Here is a 27,253-nt window from a genome sequence, read left to right as displayed (position 1 = left end):
CATCTTTTGTGATTAACACTGAATATAAGTCAACATTTAAAGCCCTGTGTATCATCTCACATGAAGCTTACCTGCTGAGGAAAACATGTTCGCACAGAGTTTTCTGTGTATCCAAAAGAAGGCCCTTCAAAAACAGCTGTAGGAAGTTTCAGAACTTCTCTTAGAAACTGGTCAAATTTTGAAAATATCATCAGTCCATTGGAATCTGACATTTGAGAGAAACTATCTAAAATGTAGATCAAAGGCAGATATGAAAATGCAGCTCGCAATATAGGATATTTAATATTTAAAACCTAGCATTGAGCAGACAGTTCAGTAAAGTGAATAGTAATAGGAACCATGGGGGCATAGTGGTTAGAATGCAGTATTGCAGGCTAATTCTGATGACTGCCAGTTGTTCGATTCTCACTGGCTCAAGGTTAACTCAGTATTCCATCCTTCTGAGGTAAAATGAGATTGTTGGGGGCAATATGCTGACTCTATAAATTGCTTAGATAAGGCTGTAAAGCACCATGAGCCGTGGTAGCAGAGTGGTTAGAGTACAGTACTGCAGGCTACTTCTGCTTACTGGTAGCAATTTAGCTGTTCAAATCTCACCAGGCTCAAGGTTGGCTCAACCTTCTGAAGTGGGTAAAATGAGGACCCAGATTATTGGGAGCAATATGCTGACTCTGTAAACCGCTTAGAGAGGGCTGTAAAGCACTGTGAAGCGTATATAAGTGTAAGTAAATAAGTGCTATATGTCTAAGTGCTATTGCTATAATGTTATATAATGTCATTCTATCTCACAGCAAAAAATAAAAGCAATGATGAAAATAAGCATTTTAAAAGCCACAAAGTTGGTGTTTGACCATAAAATTTTAATAACAAATTATTGTTCAATAATAATTGAACAAGTATTGCTCAAAATATTCAAAATACTCACATCTTAACTTGTCCAGAATTTTTCCACCACACATAGTTGCCAACATTGCCTTTATGGAAAACACTGTCAATTTTCCATGACCTTCACTGTAAAAGATAAGCCATACTCATTACATAAGAAATTTTAAATTATTGCCGGAGTAAGAAAGCACCTGGGTTATGGACACCTACCATTTTATTCAACAGGACAACATGTAAGAATTAATGTCCAAAAAGCTACTTTTCTGCTAGGAAAAAAAATATTATAGGGAAAGAGAGCTAACTGAATTGAAGAGGAATCCAGCTCATCTATTATACAATACAAGCAGTTTCTGGGATTGTTAAATCAAGATCAGATAGCTAAAATGCACATATCTTCTATCTGAAAAAAGAATTCTGCTTATATACTAATTGTTTATGGGATTTTAATTCTACAGAGTTATTTGGGTTAATTCTGTGGTAGATTCTGTTTGTAGTTTTCGGTTGCCTGAGTGTTCCAAACTATTTACAAAGATAGCTTCACTTAGCTGGATGTGTGTAGATTTGGGAAGCTATCAATTGCCTCGTCAATATTGTCATTTTCTATATCAATATCTCTATCAAAAGAGCACATGTGCAATCAGTGGCAGTTTAAATATTATATGCATGGTATTTCTTATATCTTTGGCAAACCAAGAGACTATAGATGAGAGCTTAGTATGTAAGAGTCGTAAGAGTTATGTTCAGGTTGCTATATATCACAGTGATAAAAAAGCTCGTAAGACGTTTTTGGACAAGTCTGTTTTCATATTCTTAAATATTCTTATTCAGCAGTTATTTATGGCTAAAAAAAATCTGACCAAACGTGATGACTCAATCCAATCAATCTCTTTTGCTTCTCTCCTCTTTCTTAAATTAAATAAAATATAGCTGCTAAATAAAGCCTTAGCTTCTACTCCTCACCCTGCAAATGAATCCTTCCAAATTATTCCAGGTCAATATATTCCTATTCTGCTTCAAACTAACTACAAATTTATTTTAAGCAAGTTTGCTTTGTAAGTAGACTGCTTTTTACTTCCTTCAGTTGTTCACAGCCTGCTTCCTTCCCTCTGCAGGAACTGAAACATTTTCTTTCTTTCAACTTCCACCTCCACAACAAAATAAAAAAATCCAAAAAACTAAACCAAAGCTTGGCACAGATCTGTTCTCTTTTATCATCTGGAAGCTAGAGAAACAAGTGAAAAGTCTGTCTGCAAACTGGCATTTGCAGACTAAGAACAAATATCAAGAAAAGAATGTACAATTTCCTGGCGTTTTAACCCAGGTTTCAAAACAGATGCTCACAATAATGTTTCTTAGTGAAGCAAGGATGTTTAATTTTCCTTTTTTTTAAAAAACCATATAAAGGACTTAAACTTCTACAGAACAATGCCGTTTGCTCTACTTAGTCTTTTCCCTTAATGTGGGAGGAAAGGTTGGAACGGGGCGAGAAACCCACCCCTGGTAGGTAGGTAGAGGAATAGAGAGGGATAGAAAGAGAGAGAGAGTAGGTAGGTAGGTAGGTAGCTAACTAGAGAAGGAGGAGAGAGAGAAATACAGTAGATAGGTAGGGAGAGAGAGAGAGAGAGAAAGTAGGTAGGTAGATGTTTCCAGGTGTATTTATCCATGTGCTGGAGAAGGAAATCATTGATAATCTGCAGCACTTAAGACTTTGTTTCTGCTGGCACAGCACTTGAACAATGTAATTCTCATCAATCAGTTAAAGAGCTTTCCAAAAGTGGGGGGAAAAGGGTTTTGCACTCTGCAAACCTCCCAAAAACGGCTCGTTGTTTTTTTTAAAGACATGAATAGCCTGGGGGGGGGGGCTTGCAGAGTGCTCCTGGGGGGGTGGGTGGAAATGAGCAAAAAACGGACCTGTTTTTTGTCAAAAAAATTTGCATGCATAGCTTTATGGAGGCTTATAGAGTGCTGCTGGGGGATGGGAGATGGGGAAATGGCCTTTTTTTTGCTCATTTCTGCCCTCCCCAGCCTCCAAGAGGTCTCTGAAAGCCTCCATAAGGGTATGCACAGCTATTTTAGTGAAGGGGGTGGGGCTTCAGGAGGCAAAAAATGCTGTATAAAACGTACCCAGATTTTCAGCCTCTTTTTTTGAGGAAAAAAGGTGCGTCTTATACTCCGAAAAATACGGTATAGGCTCCAACGTGGGTTCTATAGATCTCAGGCTTACTCCAGCCCCCCTAGTTTTTGGTCAGAAGAAACATAGATTGCTTCAAGAACAAAACCACTTGCCTATCATATGCTGCTATCATGAAGTTGAGGAGAAGGCTGATGGATTGCTCCACACTGATCTGGTGAGTAGATGGAAGGCGTTTATTCAGCTGATAGTAAATGGAAGAAATGATAGTTTCTAGTCGAGATACATTGATCTCTGTATTATGGTCCAATGTGTTAAGGCCATTATCTCTGAAGGCTTCAATCATATTCCAGATATCCACGAGATGTACTGGAAAAACAAAAACATTACAAATATTATACAAAAATAATTGTAAGGTTTCTATATTGCATCAATCCATGACTCTAAGTAGTAGGCAATTAAGGGATTATACAGTATGTACAACCATCAAAAATAAGAATAACAACAATGAACAGAATTTCTGGTGCCATGTGTCAGAGCAAAATCAAATTCCAAAAGTCATCTAGAAAAGCTAAATTTTAAAAGTTTCTGAATAACCATGAGTATGGGGGTTATTTTCACCCGAGGGGGAACTCACTGAAAATGTTCAGTTCCGTGTAGTTTTGCTGCCACACCTTACAATAAGTGGAATATTTGCTGTTTACTTGCACTAGGCAAGCAAATTCTACCCAGAATAGGCAGCAAGTGATGTAAGGTGTTATAAATAAAATCAGGTGAAGGGAGGGAGGGAAGGAAGGAAGAAAGGAAGGAGGGAGGGAGGGAGGGAGGGAGATACAGGGTGGGGAATACCTGCCTTGGTAATAAAATGTGTGAAAAGGACCTCAGAATTATAGCTGAAAGAGTTACTGTATATACTCGAGTATAAGCCTAGTTTTTCAGCCCACTTTTTGGGCTGAAAAAAGCCGTCTCGGCTTATACTCGAGTCAGTGAAAAATTTGCCCGAAATGGAGGAGAAAAAGGGGCGGGGCCATGCCGCAGGGTGACACTCGTGAATGGCCCAGTGCCCCTGTGAGTTTCCCCTCCCTCTGTGTCAGTTTGCCGCGCAGCGCGCACCGCACCATCCCCCCTCCTCACGTTCTAATGTAATGCAGGGCTGTCTTACGATTCCCCTTCCTCCCCCTCCTGCCGCTCTGCAACGATGTCCCACCTCCTCCTTGTTATGGCAAGCAGCCACATAGCGATGTCCCACCTCCTCTGGTACAGTGATCCAATGATAGGAATCACTGTGCCGTGTGTCATAGGAGGCGGGACATCGCTCCCGCGGCTGCACGGGACATCATCATCACAGCGGGACATCAGCATCATGAGGTGAGTGAAGTATTTCATTGAATACACTGCTAGTTTACTGTTTTTCTTTGAAATAAATATTCAAAAACATTATTGGTATCTATTTTTATTTTTGAAATTTACCGGTAGCTGCTGCATTTCCCACCCTAGGCTTATACTCGAGTCAATAATTTTTCCAGTTTTTTGTGGTAAAATTAGGTGCCTCGGCTTATATTCGGGTCGGCCTATACTCGAGTATATACGGTACCAGTGTGACTTAACTATTGTATTAAAATAAACAAATAGAGGCTTTTTGATGCCTCAATGGAAGTACAGTTTCTAAATCACAGAAGGTAATATTACTACTATATTCTGCATTGGTCTGAGGTTACCTTATGTATTTATCCACTTCTGAGTACCACTATTTCAGGAAGATGCAAAGAAACTGGATAGATTAGGAGAATCATAGCGTGGAAACTTACAAGAAATGGAAAGAACTGGAAATGTCTAGCCTTGGTGTGGGGGGAAGGCTACAGGAGGGTCATACATATAATCAAGGTCTGTCCTCTGTCACCCCAAACATTATTTCATTGAGTAATAAATAATAAACTAGAGGTGGTAAGCTGTTTGAATTGGAGCAAGTAAATTAAATATACTGATTTATTTAAAATAAAAAACTCAACTACAGAACATTCTGTTCCCTCTCTGATCGACCGTACTAAATAATTTAGCGATTTCCAGAAGCAAATCCTACAAATCAGAAGGCAATTTGAAGTGTTCCAGACATGATGTTCCAAAATGGCATGGTCCAGGAGAAAGTTCTCCAGAATATTCTGCTATCAAATCAGTAAATTTTGCACATTCCTGGGCTTAAATTACAAGAAGACAGTATCTGGCTGAATGTTAGGAAAAAGCATGCTAACTGTAAAAACAGCTTGGCAGTGGTGCCAATTATCCAGGGCGGTGATGGGTTCCTTTTCACATGTTGAAGCAGAGGCCAGAAAACAATTGTTAAAGATGCTTTAATAATTAACTCCTGCACAGTAAGCCAGAAATTGGACTCCAGGGCTAAACAGCCTCTTTCATTTCTATGATTTTATAGCTACTAATACACCCTTTGTTGCAATCTTAGCTATATATTTTAAAAAAGGAAATTCTTCTATGAAAGAATCATGTCATAATAAAAATTGCAGAGATTTTCTTCATAAAAATAACTTATATTTACCTATGAACATTCTTAAAATAAGCACTCTAAAATTCACAGTGCCATGACCCTTAGAATTTTGTGATTCCATGAATGAAACTGTGCTCTAAAAGTTAATAATTAACTGAAGGGAATAGTTTTTTTTTTCCTGTGAACACTATGCCAACATGCGCTCTCCATCATCTTCAATTTCTTGATGCTATATTATTATGTATTCATTAATACACCCTCTTCTTGTGACATTGTTTTTTTTTTTAACAAGTAACAGGAATTTGCTCTGTACCACATAATGCTATTATAATTAACACATACCGTATATACTCGAGTATAGGCCGACCCGAATATAAGCCGAGGCACCTAATTTTACCACAAAAAACTGGAAAAGTTATTGACTCGAGTATAAGCCTAGGGTGGGAAATGCAGCAGCTACCGGTAAATTTCAAAAATAAAAATAGATACCAATAATGTTTTTGAATATTTATTTCAAAGAAAAACAGTAAACTAGCGGTGTATTCAATGAAATACTTCACTCACCTCATGATGCTGATGTCCCGCTGTGATGATGATGTCCTGTGCAGCCGCGGGAGCGATGTCCCGCCTCCTATGACACACGGCACAGTGATTCCTATCATTGGATCACTGTACTAGAGGAGGTGGGACATCGCTATGTGGCTGCTTGCCATAACAAGGAGGAGGTGGGACATCGTTGCAGAGCGGCAGGAGGGGGAGGAAGGGGAATCGTAAGACAGCCCTGCATTACAATAGAACGTGAGGAGGGGGGATGGTGCGGTGCGCGCTGCACGGCAAACTGACACAGAGGGAGGGGAAACTCACAGGGGCACTGGGCCATTCACGAGTGTCACCCAGCGGCATGGCCCCGCCCCTTTTTCTCCTCCATTTCGGGCAAATTTTTCACTGACTCGAGTATAAGCCGAGACGGCTTTTTTCAGCCCAAAAAGTGGGCTGAAAAACTAGGCTTATACTCGAGTATATACAGTACTTCCTCCTAACATATTTTTCCTGCCCTGCCTTTTGGCATATCTTCAAAATTGTACATTATACTCTTAGCTTTAGGTCTTTTAAGAAGTACTAGACTACATGGCTCAGTGGCTAAGACACTGAGCTTGTTGATCAGAAAGGTCAGCAGTTTGAATCCCTAGCACCGCGTAATGGAGTGAGCTCCCATTACTTGTCCCAGCTTCTGCCAACCTAGCAGTTTGAAAGCATGTAAAAATGCAAGTAGAAAAACAGGAACCACCTTTGGTGGGAAGCTAACAGCATTCCGTGCCCCTTTGGCATATAGTCATGCCGGCCACATGACCACGGAGACGGCTTCGGACAGTGCTGGCTCTTCGTCTTAGAAATGGAGATGAGCACCGCCCCCTAGAGTCGGGAATGACTAGCACATATGTATAAGGGGAATCTTTACATTTACCTTTAGACTATACAATCCTCATTGAATACTATCTTCTATTTCATGAAAGGTAAAATTTTATCGACTGCCACAGGATTTGATTTATTCAGGCACATTTGTTTTCAACACTGTATTGAGGATTTTCTCTAACTTCCACATCACCTTCATTTGATAGCGGCCAGTGTGGAAGATATAAAGAGTCCTTTGGATTGCATAAAAAAGAACCATGATATGTACATTGGCCAAGATGAAAGTAGCTTTCCCCCCTCTTTGTTACACTTGCATTTTCAACATCTAATAATCAAGTCAAGATGAGGTGAATAGAAGCAAGTGAGAAGTTAGGACAAATATTTCTAAGTTCTGATTGCTATGAACAGCATGTAAAAGAAGTGAACCCCAGATCTTTTGTCAAATTCTGTAAACAGCACAGATGAATCTACTCCTCATATTCTTTCTTTCACTTTCACCTGTCTAGATCCAACAGCTAGAATAGACATTTAACCCTCTCTCCAACCTTTTTAAAAAGAAAATTGTAAAGGTATGAGCCATGGTGGCACAGTAGTATTGCAGGGTAATTCTGCTGACTGCTGAATTCAGCAGTTCGATCCTGACCGGTTCAAAATTGACTCAGCCTTCCAGCCTTCCGAGGTCAGTAAAATGAGGACTCAGATTGTTGGGGGCAATATGCTGACTCTGTAAAACGCTTAGAGGGCTGTAAAGCACTGTGAATCAGTATATAAATACTATTGCTATTCTTTGGGTTATAATGGCATTGGGATAAGTGCTACGGTCATAAAGTACAATGCCACATGATCACATTGCTTAGGGATGGCAATCCCAGCTCTCTTGGTTGTCATCAAAATCACGAGATGCACAGACTGTTAAGCAAAAAGTGGCGGGGTCCCAAGAAAGGAGTGAGTGAGTGCTGTGGGGGGATAGAGCCAGTAAAGACCCTGGGAGGGCCGGTGCAAGTTGCACATGAGTCAAGAGAGGGGGAGAAACACTTGGGAGGCCTGATGCAGGTCATGCCTGAGTTAGAAGAGGACCTGGATGGGGTCGATGGAGACTACCTGTGAATGGAGGCGGCTGCGGGTGAGGCCGACATACTGGAGCAACTTATGACCTTCCCTGCCAGCTTTCCCATTGATCTTCCTTATCAAATGGTGACCACATGACCATGGTCTCAGCAATGTTGTAATCACAAGCTGGCAACCTGAGCACCCAGATTGCAATCAGGTGGCTGAAGGGGTGCTGCCAGGGCCAGAACTCTGGGGACCAGCCATATGCCCATTTATTTCAGCATAGTAGTAAATTTGAACAATTGCTGAACAAATGAACATAAGCCAAGGACTGTCTGTACCACAACCCATTCCCAGGGCTGCATATGGCTCCAGTTCTCATTTCTCAGCCTCCTAGTGATCGTGACTGCTGAAAACCAAAGGCATAATTTCTTAGCATTCAGAAACGGAACACCTAAGCAACGTGTAAGTCCTAAAATGGGTACATTCATTACCCACCCCTTCAACTACTCCAAAAATGTATACCTGCCTACATGTGAGGGAGTTCAGTAGTTTATGGTCCAGGCCCATCATATTGTAGAAATTCAGCCTGTTTTAGTTCATTGGATGAATCAATCTATCATGTTAAGCTATTATATATTTATTGCACTCATTGAGGATTTGAGGGAAGGGTGTTTATAATGACATGTGGTGCATGCAAGTATAGGAAAGCCCAGGAAGGAGGCTGAGGAGTGCCTGCAAACAAAGAGAGGCCTGGTAGGGAGAGGGGGAATATATCCAAAATCAGGAAGACCCCAAAAAGAGGAGGATGACGGGTATGTGCAAGTCCATAAGTGTCAGGAAAGGAGCGTGCAGGGGTGTGCGCAAAAGCGGTGAAGCTCAGGAAGAAGGATGTGGGGTGCATGCAAGCTTGAGAAGGAGGGTGCGTGATGCGTGCGAGCACAGGAAAGTCAGCGAAGGAAGGTGCGGGGTGTGTACAACACAGGAAAATCTAGGAAGGAGGGAGCAGGGTGCATGTGAGCACAGGGAGGCTGGGAAAAAGATCACTGGTAGGTATGTGTGAGTGCAGGAGGGCCCAAGGTGGAAGGGTGTAATTAGGTGTGTAAGGAAGGGGGGGGGGAACCTTACCAAAGCAACTTGCAACCTTCCCCACAATCTTCCCCATTGATTTTGCTTATAGGAAGCTGGCAGGAAAGGTGCTACACTGTTGGAAGTATGAGCACCTGAAGTGTGATCAGGTGACTGCAGGAGCACTGCAATGGCCAGAACTTCAAGGGCTAGTCGTAAGTACACTTGTTCAGTGCCATCACAACTTCAAACAGTCATGAAAGTAGTCAGTAAGTAAGGACTACCTGTATATAGGTAATACACCTGTACATACGTAAACAAATAAAAAGCATACCTTGTATCTTGAACATCACACGTTATATAAACACACATTTATATAAAATAAATATTGTGTTTTGTTAACTCAGGCTTAGTATTTAGTATATTGTACAAAACCAGTTATATGTACCAACAAAACATTTCGAATAATATTAGTTTTTGTGAAAATCCTACACAAACTTGAAAAGCATCGTAACAGCAATTCTTCCACTAAACAGAAAAAGTAGATTTTTTTCCATTTTCTATTATCACTTCAAAATGTTCGCATTTTCCATCATGACTGAAAAATTGTTTGAGCTGTTTATCTTTACCCTCCCTCTAAAGTCATTTTTTTTTTACTTACAATTACATCTTTTTTGCACAAATCTGAGTTTGCAGGCAGTCCGATATGTTGACAGCCGGATGACATCAAAATTCTGAGCCCCTACAAATTAAAAGCAAAGAGCTTTCCCCACATGTATTTCCACTTTAAAATGAAAAAGAGGACTTTTATTACATTACGATGTCCAACTATAATTGCAACTACATTAGAAACTTAATCCTTAAGGAGTGGTAAACTTTTATCTAGATTGAACTAATTCTGTATCATACTCCACCCTCTCTCATGTGTGTTCAATTATTCCACCAGATAAAAAGTAACCAATGTATGGTTAGCTATCATATTAAAAAGAATATTTATCTATGGCATTTTTGCATTTTGCATACATTTTTTGCATTTATGTGGCAAACATTTAGCTTATTTATACATTGCATAAGGAGTATGAAATAATACATTCTATCATTCAGATTTACCATCACAGTGAGATGGTGGAATGGGAAAAGGTAATATAAGGTCACCACTAAATCTTATTTAAAGACTGATGCTAGGGCACAAACTCTCAACAAACAACACCCTGTTATTTCAATGTAATAATTTAGGAGAAACAGGACCTGATTACATTCTTTGAAGAGGCTGCAACATATTTTTAAATGAAGTTTCAAACTTTTAAGACTTCTACTTACTCATTTCCATGAAGAGCTGTCTTTTCTCTGCCATTGTCCTCCTCCTCTTTCCACTTTCTTCAATCATCCTAAAAACAAATTTAGAATTTTAGCAGGCTGTTCGGAGAGAATTTAGATACCAAGAAGAAAATCACAAATTCTTTCATTATTCATCTGTTATGGCAGAAAACAGCCAAACAAACAACCAGAAGAAGCCACTTGGAAAATACAGACTACTATATATTCACTGAATTAAACTATGCAGAGCAGGAAGCAAATACCAGAAGTTCAAAGACACTTCCACACCTCTGTTTTAATAAAGATCCATAATATTAACTTGCCACTGCAACCACCAGCAATAAGCTTGAAGAACAGTTAATTTACTGTTGGGTTGGGAGATTCAAAGGGGAAATATGTGCTTCTTCCTACAGTACACTAGGCACAAGGTCTTCTTTCTATTAGGAACTGTTCGGTTAAATATAGCCCCTAATGGTGCAATTATAATTTTCATGGTGAGGGTATTCTAAAAAAAATAATCTTGCAGCTATGAACAGATGGTTGGTCCTTTCCTGTTGGCTTCATTATTAAATCAGTTTAAGAAATGAGAGTATCAAGATGGAGTTATATGAGATTCCTTAAGTATAGTTAAGAACTACTGTATTTTTCGGACTATTAAGATGCTCTGAACTATAAGACGCACCTAGTTTTTGGAGAGGAAAACGAGAAAAAAATCTGCCTCTTAGCAATTTGCCTCCTTGCAGCAAAGAGCAAGCAGCCTGGTCATTCTCAGCACAGGCTGATTTAGCATGAGCAGCTGATTGAGGTTGGATCTGCCTCCCGGAATACTGCCTATCAGCTGTTCCAGGCTGCGGGGATCACCACCGCCACCGTTGCTGCTGCTGCCTATCGCCACCTCTGCACATCTCATTTTTGGCCTGAAAATGGGACATGAGGAGGCCAAAGATGGGGCCCACAGACAACAGCAGCAATGGGCGGTGGCGATTCCCACAGTCTGGAACAGCTGGAAGGTGGTATTCCAGGAGGCAGATCCAACCACCAATCAGCTGCTCGTGCTAAATCAGGCTGTGCTGAAGCTGGCCAGGCTGTTTGCTGCAAGGAGGAAAATTGCTGGGAGGCAGAGGCCAAAGGCTGGGGGCCAGCGGGTGGGCAGGGTTTTATCAACATTCGCTGTATAAGACGCACAGACATTTCCACCCACTTGGGGGGGGGGAATGCGTCTTATACACTGAAAAATAAGGTAACTTTTTTTTTACTATCACATTGATTTTTATTTTTTTTTAAATCCAGGAATTCAAGATCACCAGTAACAGTATTTATCGTCCTTAACTTACAGTCACAATTGGGAACAGAATTTCTGTTGCTAAGCAAGGTGGTTAAATGAATCATGTGCTATTTTATGACCTTTTTGCCAGTTAAGTGAATCATGAAGTCGTTAACAGAATCCGAGTTCTTCCTTGACTTTCCTTGTCAGAAGCTGTCTGGGAAAGTCACAAATGGCAATCACACGACTAAAAGAGGCTGCAACAGTTGAAAATGTATGCTGGTTGCCAAGCACCCAAATTTTGATCACAGATGCCGCAATGATTGTAGGTGAAAGGACTTTAGACTTAGACTAACTTTATTGTCACGTACATTAAAATGAAATTTCATTGCGTACAGCTCTCAAAGGGTCTCCACCTCTAATATATACTACATAAATATACAATATAAAAAGTTGTAAGTCACTTTTTTCAACGCTGTTGTAACTTTGAACGCTATGGTTCAAATAAATGGCTGCAACTTAAGGACTACCTGAACAATTATGCCAAACCAGCAGTATCTGTCCAAGTTCTTCATAGATATATGCCAATTATGTTTTTGGAGTGTTAAATTTTAAAAATACCATTTAACATTCTTCATCTCATTTCTCTTGTGAGATTAAATCAGGGAAAATATGTTGTACATTAAAACAGGAAAGCATGATGCAGAAAAGTAGATGCTATGATGAAGAAAAATAGAAAAATGCTCAGAAAACCAGATTATTATTACTTATGAACAGGAATGCCAGGTAAAGTCCTAATAAACTCCAGCACTGAGTAATAGTTGATTCCAGGCTGCGTTTAGAATTTATCTGGTTTGCTCATTTGTGAAGAATTTAAAAAGGCAGGTGTAGCTATGAACATACAAAAGAGCTACTTATTAAGGCCAATACTACAGGACCTATTTTAACAGGTTTCGCTCTTTTTGGAGCTCATCAGCTGTAGGTAACGGCCTATTTTGCAATATTTTTTGAAAAGAAATTCGAAGACACTGATTTAATCCCTAAATCTAAATCCATGTATTCCAATACCAAATCATATTGCAATGTGAGACAAGCATGTTTTCAGGATTTAAGCTAACAATTGTCTTAACAGTTCCCAAGAAAAAATTCCACGTGAGCCTGGAAAAATTGTGCCTGCTTTAAAATTCACTTTAACTTTAATTGGTTCCCTATAACAGCTCACCTTCCTATTCAAATAGAAGCTTTAAAAAAGGACTTATTTATTTTTCGTAAATTCAGGTAGTCCTCAAGTTACTGCCATAATTGGGACTGGAAAATCTGTTGCTAAGTGATATGGTCGTTAAGTGAGTCATGACATAAATGTGCCTTATTTTACTACCTTTTTTGTTGCAGTCATTAAGCGAGTCCAGCTTCCCCCATTGACTTTGCTTGTTGGAAATCAGCTGAGAAGATCACAAATTACAATCATGTGACTGCTAGGATAATATGATGGATGTAAGTGTGAGGACCCAGAGGGTGAAAAACGGCTGAAAATGAAAGCCGAAGTCAGTTGGCCAGTGGGTGCATGCGCGCTGGAGCTGACAGGGTAATGCCTTGGGTGCCCTAATAAATGGCTCCGTGTGCCACCTGTGGCACGGGTGCCATAAGTTCACTATCACGGCTTTAACAGCTTGCAACTCTATCCAGTAAATTTTGAATTGAATAGCAGAATATGCATTTTGTAAACTAACATTCATAAGAAAAAATCAATCTTTAAAAGAACTCAACATAAACCTTGGCTTCAAATTTTGATTTACAATAAGAAAAGGTAGCAAACAGATCCTGGTTGGACAAACTTTGGAGCTTTGATACTATTAAAACTATACTTCTGTTTTCTTGTCCCAGACAAATACAAATGCATTTGATTTTTTTTAGGTTGTTTATTTGTTTTAAAACAGCAAATGATTTAGTCCGTGTAGGATGTATAACCTTAATTACACCTTCTGAGTTTATAGAACCCTAGCTACTGCATGACTAAATTGCTTTTTTAAAAATATATTTTACAATACTCTTAAGTACAGTTTGCCATTTATTCTCCTACACAACCTGTAGGTTGAGAATTACACATTAGTTGACTTCATAACTATTCGCTGTTACAAAACTACTACTGTCCAATTTTCTTCCCACAAGTATATAAAAAGACCAGATTACTCCTGTTTCAAACTAATTAACAGTGATGGAAGCTGATAGTTTACTTTCAGATGATATTCACCTATGTATCTTCTCTTGAGAGCCAATTTGGTATAACAGTTAAGGCTAGAAACCAGGAGACTGTGAGTTCTATTCCTGCCTTGGCATGAAGCAATTGGGTGACTTTAGGCCAGTCACTTTCTCTCAGCCCTCAGAAGGGGCAATGGAAAGCATATTGCAGGGACTTGTCCAAGCAGTCTCTGAAAATAGGGCATGATTGAACAGAAGGGAAAAATGCAGTTACTCTTGAGATCTTATTAGACCTTCTTAGATAAGTACAATAACTGAATGTAGAGCTGGAATACAACTACTGCTTTGTTTTTAGTTCTTGAATAAGAATATGAGCCAATTGTTCTTAACTTATTCTACTACAGGGCTTTTCCAAATAAAGTCTTTCCACTACCATTGTCTAACCAAACTAATTTCTGACATTGCTCTGATCTGCAATAACGAAAGAGCTAGACAATTTTCTTTCAAAGAGAATTTCTTCCTTTTTTGGTGTTGTAAAAGCACAGCTACTATCTTTTTCAAATTCAGAAAATACAGCAACCAAACACATCATGTTCTTTGGATATGCAAGCCATATCAAATTAACAAATCACACAATCAGCAGTTAGTTTTTTAATGCCCTGGGGCAAGGGAATTTGTTGAAAACATCTGGATTCAAGTGTGCATAGTGCATGTATTTAATCTATTCATGCAGAAATTAATCCTGCTTTTTATCACATCAGTCCACAAATCAAAGTTATTTCAATACTGTGTATGTATGTATGGTTTTGCCAAAGTAACACCCAAAACAATTGGGGGGGAAATTCAAGAGCTACAGATTCCCCACCCAAATTCTGTCTCAGCTCAGAAAGTATTCATTTTGAAAGAGATCATAAAGAAACAACTTCAGAGCTTATTCACACAGCCTGCTGAAAATGTTATTGTAAAGCTGACCAGGCCAAAACTGCCTGTCAGATTATAGTATTTCTGTTTTGCCATAGAAAACTGGAAAGAAACTAAAGTATAATCTTCAGAATTGAAGAATACTTTAAAAGACTATTTCAACTTATGTCAAAGCATGATTCTGAATTGTTCAGGAGTCAAAAGCAATAAAAAAGCCCTCAATGGTCTTAAATCAAACGTATTATCTTATTTTCCTCTGACTGACTGAAACCAGAACACGACATCCAAATCTGAAAGCAATTATCTTCCTTCAGAAAAGTACGCGTGTCTTTTAGTGCAAGAGGAAATGGTAATAAACTGCAGCTGAAATAATCAAATTTCCAATTTCTGTCAGACATTCAAGAACTCATTAAAAATCATCTTTCATTTGGACATGCAAGGAATAATCTTATCATTTGCACTTGTTTGAATTTTTATTGTCTTTTTTTTTAATCAGCTACTTAAGTTATTGGCCTGGAGATGATATTGTACCTTACAATAGAAACGGAACTCTACTCTTCCTAAAATCATGTTCTTAGACATCCCTCCTACGTGTTCTTGTTCCATTTTCAACTGCATCATATTTAAAAAGTAAATGCCACCGACAAGAATCTTAATTGAGCAATGTGACTTGTTACTAAGAAAGATCCGTCAAAGTATCTATAGCATTTATGTCACAGCTATATTAGAGAAATCTAGTTGCTGATGTTGCCATGTGGGAAAATAAAATCTGAAACTACAAAAACTGAAGTAGAGTGGCAAGAGAAGACATAAGAAACATAAACACAGGAGTACTCCACACACACACACACAAACACACACACACACACATATATAAACTGTATGTGTGTGTGTGTTCCAGCATAATTCTGGAACGCCTCGAGCAATTTCAACCAAACTTGTTACACAGATGACTTACTCTCTGGAAACAAATACTGTGGGGGTAAGACACCCCTAAAACCCCTCAGGCTGTGTGTTCTGTTAAAATACAGCCTGTTGTGCCTTAAAATGACTTCTACTGTACTGCCATAAAATGGCTTCTACTGTACAGCGCAGTGCAGTTGTCGTGGTAACAGCTTCACAGTACTCCACAAGGGGGCTCCGTCTGGTAAGGGGGAAAGCTAACATTAGAAATTACGTTTGGTCGGCTAGTTGAAAATAAAATTCATCAACCACACATTAACACCTTAAATATTAATACATTGAAATAAACTGGAATAGGACAGGTTTTTTTCCTAGTTATTATTTAGGAACAGGAAAACAAAGAAGTGGTTTTGTGTTCAGAGTTAGGAAGAAGGGAGAGACACTCCTTGGACATACTTCTATCAATAACTGAGTATCAATAAGACATTGTAAGCAAGCATTTACAGGCAGTCCCCAACTTATGACCAATTGCTTAGCAAACAGAGTTACAAGGGATCTCTCAAAACTACTTATAATCTGGATTTGAAGTTCAAATGACCTGCAGTCATACAATTGCATTTGGACACTCAGCAAGCAACCCCTTTTACAACCATTTGCAGCATCCCATGGTCGAAAACACAATTTACATTATTTTGCTAGAAAGTGATGTTTACAGAATAACAAAATCAGAAGGAACCTTGGAGGTCTTCTAATCCAACCTCTCTCAAGCAGGAAACCCTATACCATTTCAGACCAATGGTTGTCGAATCGCTTCTTTAAAAACTTCAGTATTGCAGCAATCACAACTTCTAGAGCAAGTCATTCCACAGGTTAATTGTTCTAACTGCCAGGAAATTTCTCCGTAGTTATAAGTTAGTTTTCTCCTTGATTAGTCTCCAAGCATTGCTTCTTGTCCTACCCTCAGGTGCTTTGGAGAACAGGTTGACACCCCCTCTTCTTTGTGGCAGCCCCTTAGGTATTGGAACATTGCTAGTCCTTCTTTTCATTAAACTAGACATACGCAATTGCTGCAATGGTTCTTTGTATGTTTTAGCCTCCAGTTCCCTAATTATCCTGGTTGCTGTTTGCGTTCTTTCTAGAGTCGCAACCTCTTTTTTTATATCACAATATTCCAAATGTGGTCTTACCAAGGCATTACTTCTGGGTTCCCAAAATTATGCTCATTGCAGAGAATGTATTTGCTTAACAACCAGAGCATTTGCTTAACCATTGTGTTGATTCACTTAGTGAACTGATGCAAAAAGGTCATAAAATCAGGTGTGGTCATGAGGCGACCTACTTAAAAACTGGCACGACTTAGTTCTATAATTCTAGATTCAATTCAGGTTTTAAGTCAAGGACTACCGGTAATGTAATGGTTCCCCACTGTGCCAGCCATTGATGCAGAAAACGATGAACCTGGTGACCTGAAATCACAAAATAGGCAAGCAAGGTATTATATGTTTGTCCATAACCCTGAGAAGGATGGAAAGAGAAGACAAGATTGACGAGCAGCAAGGTGGATGGGGTCAACTACAGTAGTAATGAATACATTGGATGACCTGAGGGACCAGAGACTTTCTGGAGAAAGTCTACTTAATCATTAAGACCCAACATCAAGGCTCCTAAATAACCAATCAATCAAGTTTGCTTTGTAATAAACCTTTTCATGCATGTCTTAATTTAAAGAGTTCCTGGATTCCTGGATTCAATTGTGCATATTAATTTCTTTGTAATTCTGAAGAATACATTTAGTTGTTAATATGGTCATGGTGTACTAAATCTGTTAGGAAAACATGAAAGTTTGTTCCCAGGAGATAGATGTATGTATGTATATATGTATGTATGTATGTATGTAAATGGGAAAACTGGTGGGGAGGGGTACACAATTTAAAAAGCCCTCCTGAATATTGTTTTTCAGAACCAGTAAAATTCTTAAAGAGTTCAACAGAGACTAGGGCTTATATTGCATTAAAAGTTATGGTTTAATTAAACAAGATTTGTTGAATAAGCTATATTTGGATTATTGCAAGGGATAAATCATGCTTTATAAGCACAACAGTCACATCCATACATTATATTGACTCTAGGGCAAACAATCTGCTTTATGGTTTCATGCAATATATGAACACAAAAAGACTGAAGATTATTTTGTATACTGAAGATTCAATAATATTGTTGAATGAGGAGAGGCAAATATCACTGGCTGTCAGCACGCTACATGCTTCACCTCCAGTATTGTTCTTCCTATGAGATGCATAGCCCAAGATACACTGTATTCTTTACAAATTTCATGACTGTTGTTCCAAGAAAAGATTTTGCATTCCACTGAGAACTCTAAAACAGAAAAACCTGGTACTGGGTCAGGTTCATTTATTTTATAATAGTCTACTTCAGCACACTTTTTTTAATGAACAGTTGTGAGAGACACTAGATGCTAGAGGAATTCAGCACACGTTTTCTGCATTTTTTAATTACTGTTATGAAGATACGTAAATTGTCCTTTTTTAGGAAGCAGGAGCCTCTGCTTCCCAATTCCAAACAATTAATAATTTTGGAATAATGATATCTGTTTATTATAAATACTGTAATGCTAAATATGTGCAGAGTGCATATATCCTAATCTAATAACATATCCCAGCTTTTCCAATGCATGAAAAAAAATTGGATAAACTTGATATAGACATTTTAAAATAGGTACTGAACAGAATTTGCTGGAATAATTACAAATAATTTATAGTCTGGATCCCATCAAAAAATGATGAGGGGGTGGGGTTAGTTTGTGTGTTGTGACCAACTAAGAGTAACAAAGGACCTAACTAAAGGTCTCCTTCACTTCTTAGGCATTGCAATTTGAACTGCCTTTCAACTGCAGTCACTATTATACTTAAATATGTTGCCTGAGTAATGTTAAAGAGGCATTTACTGAATAAAAATCATAATGATCCTTTTTAAATAATAAAAGTGATAGGTGATATCAGTTTATAGATACCTATAAACTATTATATAAGTACTACAAATTGATTATATATTTTACTTCCTTATACTTGCTTCCAAGCTTATTCTAATCAATATAAGAAGCAATCATCTTTGATTGTCTAGTACCATAGTATTTTATATCCATCTGGCCCTGAAGCCTTGTTTTCATTTTCTTTAGATTCTATCAAGAGTATTAGCATTGGCTAAAAATACTCTTCTTTACTCTTGGGAAAACCTCACATTTGTAAATTATGAACCAAGCAGTTTATTGTTTCCTACCCTTGAGGTAGTAAGCCATTATTGTGCAGTTTAGATTAGAATAAAATGTCTGGGAAAAAAATGAACTACGGGTCTTTGTGTCTTTTAAAATATCCCTTAGGGTTCCTAACTTGCAATGATCTATTTTTCGTTTAGACTAACAGGCTAGTAATTCTTTTGATGTCTTTCTCGATTCCTAATAGGGTTATAGTGCAAGTGAGAAAAAAATGAATCAGCTTTGCAGGCAAAATGTTGATGTGATATTGAAGTTGTTGCCAAACTGAAAGCTACGGTTGCACAATGATAGTCAACTGCCCTTTTAAATTATAGTTCAATATTTTGTATTTGCCAACCCTGCTAGAAAAAGTACATGAGATTACAGGTAGTCCTCGACTTATAACCACAACTGAGTCCAAAATTTTTGTTGTTAAGTGAGACATTTGTTAAGTGAGTTTTGCCCAATTTTATGACTTTTCTTGGCAGTTGTTAATTGCAACAATCATTGCAATTTTTTAGGTTAGTAACACATGTTTTAAATGAAACTGGCTTCGCCATTGATTTTGCTTGTCAGGTTTGCAGAAGATGATCACATCACCCTGGGATACTGCAACCATCATGAATATGAATCGGTTGCCAAGCATCTGAATATTGATCACATGACCATCGGGATATTTTAATGGTTGTAAGTGTGAAAAACGATCATAAACCACTTTTTTCGGTGCAATTGTAGCTTTGAATGGTCACTAAACAAACTGTTGGGGACTACATGTATTTGTCCTTAAATGTACATTTCCACAAATCCCTAGAGAAGCATTTTTACTGATTTTAGAAATCGATATTCATGAATTTCTATTCCTATCATTTACATAAAGTGAAACTCCATAGCAATAAGCTTCAATTTATTTAAGAAATTTGCTAGTACTTGAGAGCCACAATCAGTAATAGGTTATGTCACAAGAAGGCATGCTTTATTCCATTTAGGATGAGATTGCACTTGATTGTCATGGTCACACTGGACGAGTCCAAGCAGTTATCTAGATAAAGTTTTCAGAAGTAGTTTGCCATTTCCTTCTTCCTACAGCTGAGATTAACTGACCCAAGGTTACCCAGTTGGATTTCATGCCTAAGGTTGGACTAAATTTCCTGCCTAGGCAGGGGGTTGGACTAGAAGACCTTTAAGGCGCCTTACCAACTCTGCTATGCTATGCTATGTTATTCTAAATCTCAAATTTCCACATTATGTTAGAGATCAACCATCCCAGACCTGAGGAGGACTCAAGCAGGGAATTAGTCTGGTTGTGTAAACACAAAAGAGCAAGGTCTCACCCCTGCCCTCCTTTCCTTGCCTGTGAGTCTAATCTAGTCTTTCCCAGGCAAAAGCTGCCAATCTGGGGAGATTCCTGTGGAATAGGCACAAAACAATAAAGTAGCAAATTTGAACTGTACATGTATAGATCTAGTTGTTTCTGCCCGTGTCACACTCTCAGTCCACTATCTTAATCACTAGACTAAACTGGCTCTCTTAGATTATTAGATTACTATTTATTATGATTATTAAAGTATAGTACATTAAAGTTATATTAGGTTATTAAAGTAATATTAGTTAATAATTAATATGGAAGCTGACATGATGTACCACTGATGAAAATTATAGACATGTTTCATCCATTTCTCTTCAGGACCAACAGTGAAATAACAACACAGTAACAAGACAGGCTGTGTTTCTGATTAATGAGATCAATAAAATTACATGTTTACTCTGCATTCAACTTCTTTATTACCTACTTTCTGGAGTATTTATGAGCTTGATGTACACTGGCAAAACTTTGTACAGTCTTCAGTAAACAAGGCTTACTCATAGATTAAAGCTTCACTGATTTTTAAGAATTCATGACTCTTGTATCTCCTCAACAGTTAGAATGCAGTGGATGAGACATATTGCTCCCATATCTAATTTGGAGGATTCGTACAATAACTGGCTAGCCACTATGGAAAAAAGGCACTGCACTAGATAAACACTGCTTCCAGTTATTTTTATGATTGAGTTGTGATGCTCAGAGTAGGTGCTGCAAATTAAATCAGGAGTAGTAGTTAGTTCTTTGCTTTTCTTTCTTGTTTTCTTCCAAACAAATTTGGCTGCCACTGCAATAAATTAAATGACTACTTCTGCAGTAAATTACAGAAAGTATACACGGAATATCTAACATTTCTGCATGATGTCAGAACCTAAGCAATTAGTTTTCATTCCACATTTCATATGTTTAAGACTCTGAATCTAAATTAGGCTAATTACAGCTTCTCCAAGAGTCCCATTCATCTACAACTTCAGATCTCAGTGGCTCTTATTCTCTGTGAGAATTTGTGGTAAGCAGACACTGCTGAACCAAAACTCATATAGGCATTGGCTATAACCTGCAATGAGGAAAAGCTGATGAAATAGGCATTGGGACATCACAAGGCAAACTCTGCCCAATATTATTTGCATTGTGGAATTAGGCACAAATAAAAACTCTGGGGTTTGCACTATGACATTAAGATGTGTGTTTTGTCACTTACCCATCTTGCTTCCAATGGATGCTTATGTTTCTAGCAAGCACAAGCTCAATCATATCAAAGTCAAATCAATAGTAAAGGATGTAAAATTTAGTAAATCTGGAAAGTCACATTTCCTACTCTTTTATAAGCCTTCTGGTTGTGAGTGTGTGTTGGATTTAAAAGCATAAAACATAGGACAAAGTAAACAGTGATATATTCAAGTGTCTAAAATTGTGATTCTTGTGCTCAGCAAATGAAAGCAGTGGGAATTGTAGGGGTCCGAAGATATGCTGCAAACAAATAACTTAAAGTTCTTTCCTATGGTTGCTATTGCGTGGGAGACAGCATGGGCAATTCTACTCTGTGACCTTTCAACATAAAGGCACCATTCTTCCACTCTTTGTAATCCAAACCATTCTACAGCTCCAAGCAATATTTCTCATTTGACTTACTGAACTTATCCTCCATAGAATTAAAACATTTCTTTAGAAGTGGGTGTCCTGTCTTAGATATCCACACCTGTCCCACTTCTACAGTAGTTGCAGTCAGTATCCTTTTTAGAAGCTTCAGTGCTTCTAAAGTTATATTGCAAAACAGGAGAGTCAGCATACTAAGTAGAATACCAAAGCCGTTAAGAGTTACCAGTTCCAACATTGTTTCTGAACTCAAGGGTAGAAAGTGCCATACATTTCCTCAAGATTATAAAAAAAAAACACACAATCCTGTGTGTGTGTGGTGTGTGTGTGTGTTTAAAAAAAACAGCCTCTCTGTATGTAACTATCAACTGTGCTTGAAATAAGGACGCAGGCAACTCAGTCAGTCACTTCAGGATAATTTTTTATTCTCTGAAGTAGGAAAGCAGTTAATTCATGGGTGTTTAATGTTTTGCTTGCCTGGGCCATAAAGAGGAATTGTCTTGGGCTGAATATGAATATATAATATAATTAATGCATGTAAATAACAAACTTCTACAGTATGTATTGTACTATATTGCACTGCATTATATTGGGTGGGCCCATGGCTCCCAGGCTGCACAGGAATGTGTTTGAATCTAATGTCAGTCAAATTTGGAACCACATTTACTATTTTATTTAATAACTGTATTTAATATTCTATACTATATATGCTCTTATGCATGTCTGCAGCGATGTAAAAAATAATTAAAACAAAATAATTTTAACAATGAAAAAATTAACAGAACATACACACACACACACACAGACACACACACACACAATATTCAACTTTTTCCAATATCCCACCCTTTCCTCTGTGTTCTAAATAACTTTTAGAATGGTTCATCATTTTTCAAGGACATGAACAAAGGCAACCAAAAGTTCACAAGATGTATTTCAATACAACTTCCAACACCATCTTTCAAATAATTTCCCCTAATTAGTATAGATATGGACACATTTTTTAAAAACAGTCAAATAAAAAAGACATGTAAAGATATAAAAGATTTCAATTTCAATAATAAATTCAAACTTCCAAGAGTGAGTCTGATCAATACTACCTTAAAAGCAAGTCTTGCCTATCACTGACAGGAGATGCATGCTCATTCTCATACCATGTAATTTACAAACACATTATCTGTGCCTTTTGGACTATTGTACTACAATTCTCCTCTACATTACAAAATTACCTGTATCTGTGAAATAATAAGTTTGTAGTAAGGTGAACACTTAAGAAAAACCGAATAGATTATTCAGAACTAATGAAAAACAAGGACTATTTCAAACATTACACATTCCTATTAAAGATTGTTGTTTTGTATATAAAATAAAACATTTCACACAAATATCCCTATGAATCACAGTTATCTGTGTATGCGTGTGTGTGTATATATAAATATAGGTTACAGGCATTTCTTAAAACTTTCTAGCAAATAGTAAATAACACGTTATGTAAAAGGAAGATGTGTCAGGACACAAGTGCATAAAAGTGGGATTTGCATCGTGATGTTACTATGCAGATCTAATTTTGGTTTGCTGTGGATGCCTGTGCTAGAAAGACCCATGCTAAAACTCCCACTCATTCACAAAGTTTGTTGTTTTCATGACTTTGAGGCAGTCAGTCTCTTTAGAGCAATCTATATTTTAGGCTTATATGATGTTGTTATTTTATGATGTTGATATCCCCTTGTGTAAGCTGCCTTGCGCTTTCACAAAAAGGGGGAAGTAAACATGCAAAAGAGATATTAATACAAACAAAAATAACAATAAAATATCCCAAAACAGCTCTGAACATAGGTAAAACAAAGGTCATTTTTCTAACCAAGAAAATGATCCTCAAGTAAGTAGTTATTCAGAATTATAACCTCTACGTCCGTGATGGCAAACCTATCGCACATGTGCCAGAGGTGGTACGCAGAGCCCGCTCTGCCATCACCAGCTGCTCTTCTGGCACACACATATGCACTGGTCAGTTGGTCTTCGTGCGTGCTGGAGCGTTGGAAACCCAAAGACCAGTTGGCCGGCACTCGCATGCACTGTCCAGCTGGTTTCGGGTTTCTGATGTAGGCACACATGCACCTGTGCACGCATATGTGTGCGTTCCGGTTTGGTCACTCGGTGTTGAAAAGGTTTGCTATCACTGCTCTACATGACATTAGATAAATGCATTGAACACCTAAGTAGAACCTTAAGCAGTAAAACTCTAGAAATCTTATGCCATTTTAGGTTTTTGACTCAATACTACCAGCCTTCTACTCCCACTTATCATACAGGGCAGCAATCAAAATGTTTTTTGACCAAAAGTCTTTGATTCTATATATATCATTAAGCCATCACTTTCTTTGTTCCATTCCCTTTAAAAAAAATAAAATAAACATCTTCTTGTCCATCCTTCCTAGCATAACTCTTAGGAGTTTCTAAAAGTCCTCCCACTCTGCTCTTTTCTGGCCTTCACCTTAGTTCCCCTTCAATTCCTCTCTTTCAGTCCACTGCTGACTTCTTTTCTTTATTCTCCTTGTTATCAGATCTCCTTGTTTTAATGTCTCAGAGTCTCACCTCAATCAACTGGTCTTTCCTTGTCCAGAGATAATAAGCCTTTTCTTTTTTTTAAAAAAGTCTTGGCTATAAACAATCCTGCCCTCTGAGCAATTCAATATTCCAGACAATTGCAGCATATGTATTAAAAGCATCAATAGCACAACACGCAATACATAGCTATTGTGTAATCTGTAAGTCCTTCAGATAGCTTTAATAACTGCTTATTTCAGTGAATCTAGATCCTATTTTTCACAATTAAGAAGTGGTAAAATCAGTTCTCATCTTTCGATTCTATTTCTTAAATTTTCTTATCAATATTTCGGTTTTAGAGCAATTCAAATATTATACAGCTATCTTACAATTAGGTTTTTAAAATTATTTAAAAATTGAAAATAGCACAACACATTCAAATATATATACTCAAATAAGAACTAAATTTATTAACCCAAAACAAAGTGTTGATAGTAAGAACTATTTAAAATAAGAAATAATAAGAAAACTGGGCGCATGCAATATTGCATGTGGCCATTTCTATTTTGTAGCTACTATATTAGCAAAATGGTGATCTTAACTGTTCTTGCCAACTTCATTGGTCTATTTAACAGATATATGAGCAAGATCTTCATTGTGGCCTTTAGTCCTAGGGCCCTAGGCCATTTAGTATATGTATAAGCAGTGTTTCAAATAATTGTCATTTCAAGTTATGCTTTTCAAGGCCATGCTCCAATTACAAAAAGATGAAAATAAAAACTCCCTTATTTACAGGTACTGTCCACTTTATTCCTAAATGGAAAACTTTTCCTAAAGGCAAAAGTAATAAGCCATGTATTGTGCTGTCCATCAGCAACTGGTGCTGATTTACCCAAGTAATAACCAAGGAGTATGGCTCAGGCACAGTTTTGCCCTATAGTTGACTTCCATTTTGCAGCTCAAACTGGAGTTCCTGCCAACACCAACCAAAAAATAATCATGCAAGATGGATGTCTTTTAGATAACATAATCCCCAGCAGAGCTTCTTCATGTGATAAATTCCCTCTCAGCAAAAGTATGATGATCAGCCTTCTTTTTTCCTCACAGACCAGGCCATGGCATTTTGGCGGTGCCAAATGAAACCCAGGCATTTTAATATCTTATGCACTTGCCTTGCGCCTCTTGAGATTCGTTGTTTTTCCAATAGCCATCTAATTAAAAGTTATTTTATTAGTTACCTTGTAATAAAGAAACATCTTGCCTTTCTTGGATGTTACACCAGAGAATGAACAGGAAGATGTACTGTTTACAGTATTTCTGTTTCAATCTAGTAATTATCCCTCAGGCTTAGGAATAATAAAAAGCAGCATTAGAGACATTTTTAGTTTGACAAGTTTTAGCTGTCATGTACAGGCTAAGCTACACATTGCTGGATGTTAAATTATGGATGGTTTCTTTGTTCTAATTGTGTGTGTTCTGTGAAACGCACTCCTGTGCTTTTAACCATGATTTATCATTTCACAAGTTAGATAAGCCCATCATAATATGCTTTAATCAGTAACCACTATTAAAGAAATCACAACTTAACAAAATGTGTTAACCCAGACAGGCCTATAATCTCAACACTACAATTCCATAGAAGATTCCCTCTCCCATTTGGACATTACAATTACCATGGGTATGGCCAAGAGAGGCCAAACACGTCTCTAGCAGATTTAAAAATGATGTGAAATTGGTCCCAAAAAGTTATTGAATGAAAGCCGGGCTTAAAATGGACTAGGTGACCTACAAGATCCCTTCCAACTCTTGTTATTTCTGTTAAAACGCAGAGCTCCACTACACGGATTTTTAAAGAAGTGCTAATGGTCACTTTAAAGAAGTGCTAATGGTCACTTGACGATGGACCTCAAAAGGCTGTTGTAAGCTTGAATAAGATCACGAGCGTCAAAATATACAGCACATATACGGAATCCACATATATTCTTGCGTTCAGAAGTTGATTTCCCTAGGAGAAAGGAACTCCAGCCCAAGAAATTATTCCGGTCCTTTTCTTTTGCAGACCGGGTTGGAGAGCTGCTGCTGCTGCTGCTGCTGCAGCAGCAGCAGCGAGAATACCTGCACTGTGGCCAAACTGAGCATATGCGCGCCCATAGAGCATGGCTTGGCCCCCGCAAACATACGTGGGGTTGGCGCTGCAGGCGACCACCCGCTCCAGGGAATTCGCTAAAGCTACCCAGGGGCGCAAGACCCCCCATCCAGCCCTCTCCTTTCAGATCGAGCTTCGGGGGATCCCCTGCGAAGAGGCGAATAAAACCGTCCCTTTCCCTCCCCGGCCGGATCTCCCGGGACCCTCCCGCGCCGATCCCGGGCACTTGACTTTTCCACCGGGCCCTCTTCTCCGCGGGAGGGCGGAGGAACGGCTGACCGAGCCAACCAAACCAAGCCTATCCTGCCTACCTTCCTCCGCCTCCGCGCCGCGCGCCTCAACCCCGCCGCTGTTCTCCGTCCCCACAGGCGCTCCGCTCACAGCCGCCGACAATCCAAGCCAACCCAGTTCAGCTCTCGATGCGGAGGACCTGCCTCTTTTCAACCTGTCCAATCCCGACACCGATTGCCATAGGGGGGGGAATGACAAAAGGGGAGGGTAAGTGAGCAACCAACCCGAGGGAACATCTCAGCCTTTTGGAACTTAGCCAAGAGTTTCACCAATAAGAAAAAAAGAGAAGCAGCCGCAAAAGTCCCGCCCTCCAAGCATTGACCACTTGATAGCTAAGCCAATCCGAAGCCAGAGAAGGAAAACGTGTCAATCCCCCCCCCTTTCAGCCGCA

The 27,253-nt window shown here is 38.5% G+C and overlaps 1 protein-coding gene across 12 annotated transcripts in view; it reads right to left on the bottom strand.

Moving 5' to 3' along the window:
- Positions 1–26,970, bottom strand: part of DTNB (dystrobrevin beta) — a 126,890-nt gene extending 99,920 nt beyond the window's left edge. For 10 of the 12 annotated variants that reach the window (XR_004255233.1, XR_004255234.1, XR_004255232.1 and 7 more), the window contains exons 1-6: positions 26,803–26,881; positions 10,368–10,435; positions 9,709–9,789; positions 3,172–3,385; positions 926–1,011; positions 72–226 (exon numbers count right to left, since the gene is read on the bottom strand). Coding sequence is in view for 9 of the 12 variants with exons in the window: in XM_032215967.1 (XP_032071858.1) it covers positions 72–226; positions 926–1,011; positions 3,172–3,385; positions 9,709–9,789; positions 10,368–10,434 (603 nt within the window). In the remaining 3 variants the exon portion in view is untranslated. The other 2 variants (XM_032215968.1, XM_032215973.1) reach the window with 2 other exon arrangements.
- Between the last annotated feature and the right edge of the window lie 283 nt (positions 26,971–27,253).

Source organism: Thamnophis elegans, chromosome 4 (assembly GCF_009769535.1).
Source record: "Thamnophis elegans isolate rThaEle1 chromosome 4, rThaEle1.pri, whole genome shotgun sequence".
In the NCBI taxonomy this organism is placed as follows: domain Eukaryota; kingdom Metazoa; phylum Chordata; class Lepidosauria; order Squamata; family Colubridae; genus Thamnophis; species Thamnophis elegans.
This window is presented reverse-complemented; position numbering and strand designations above follow the sequence as displayed.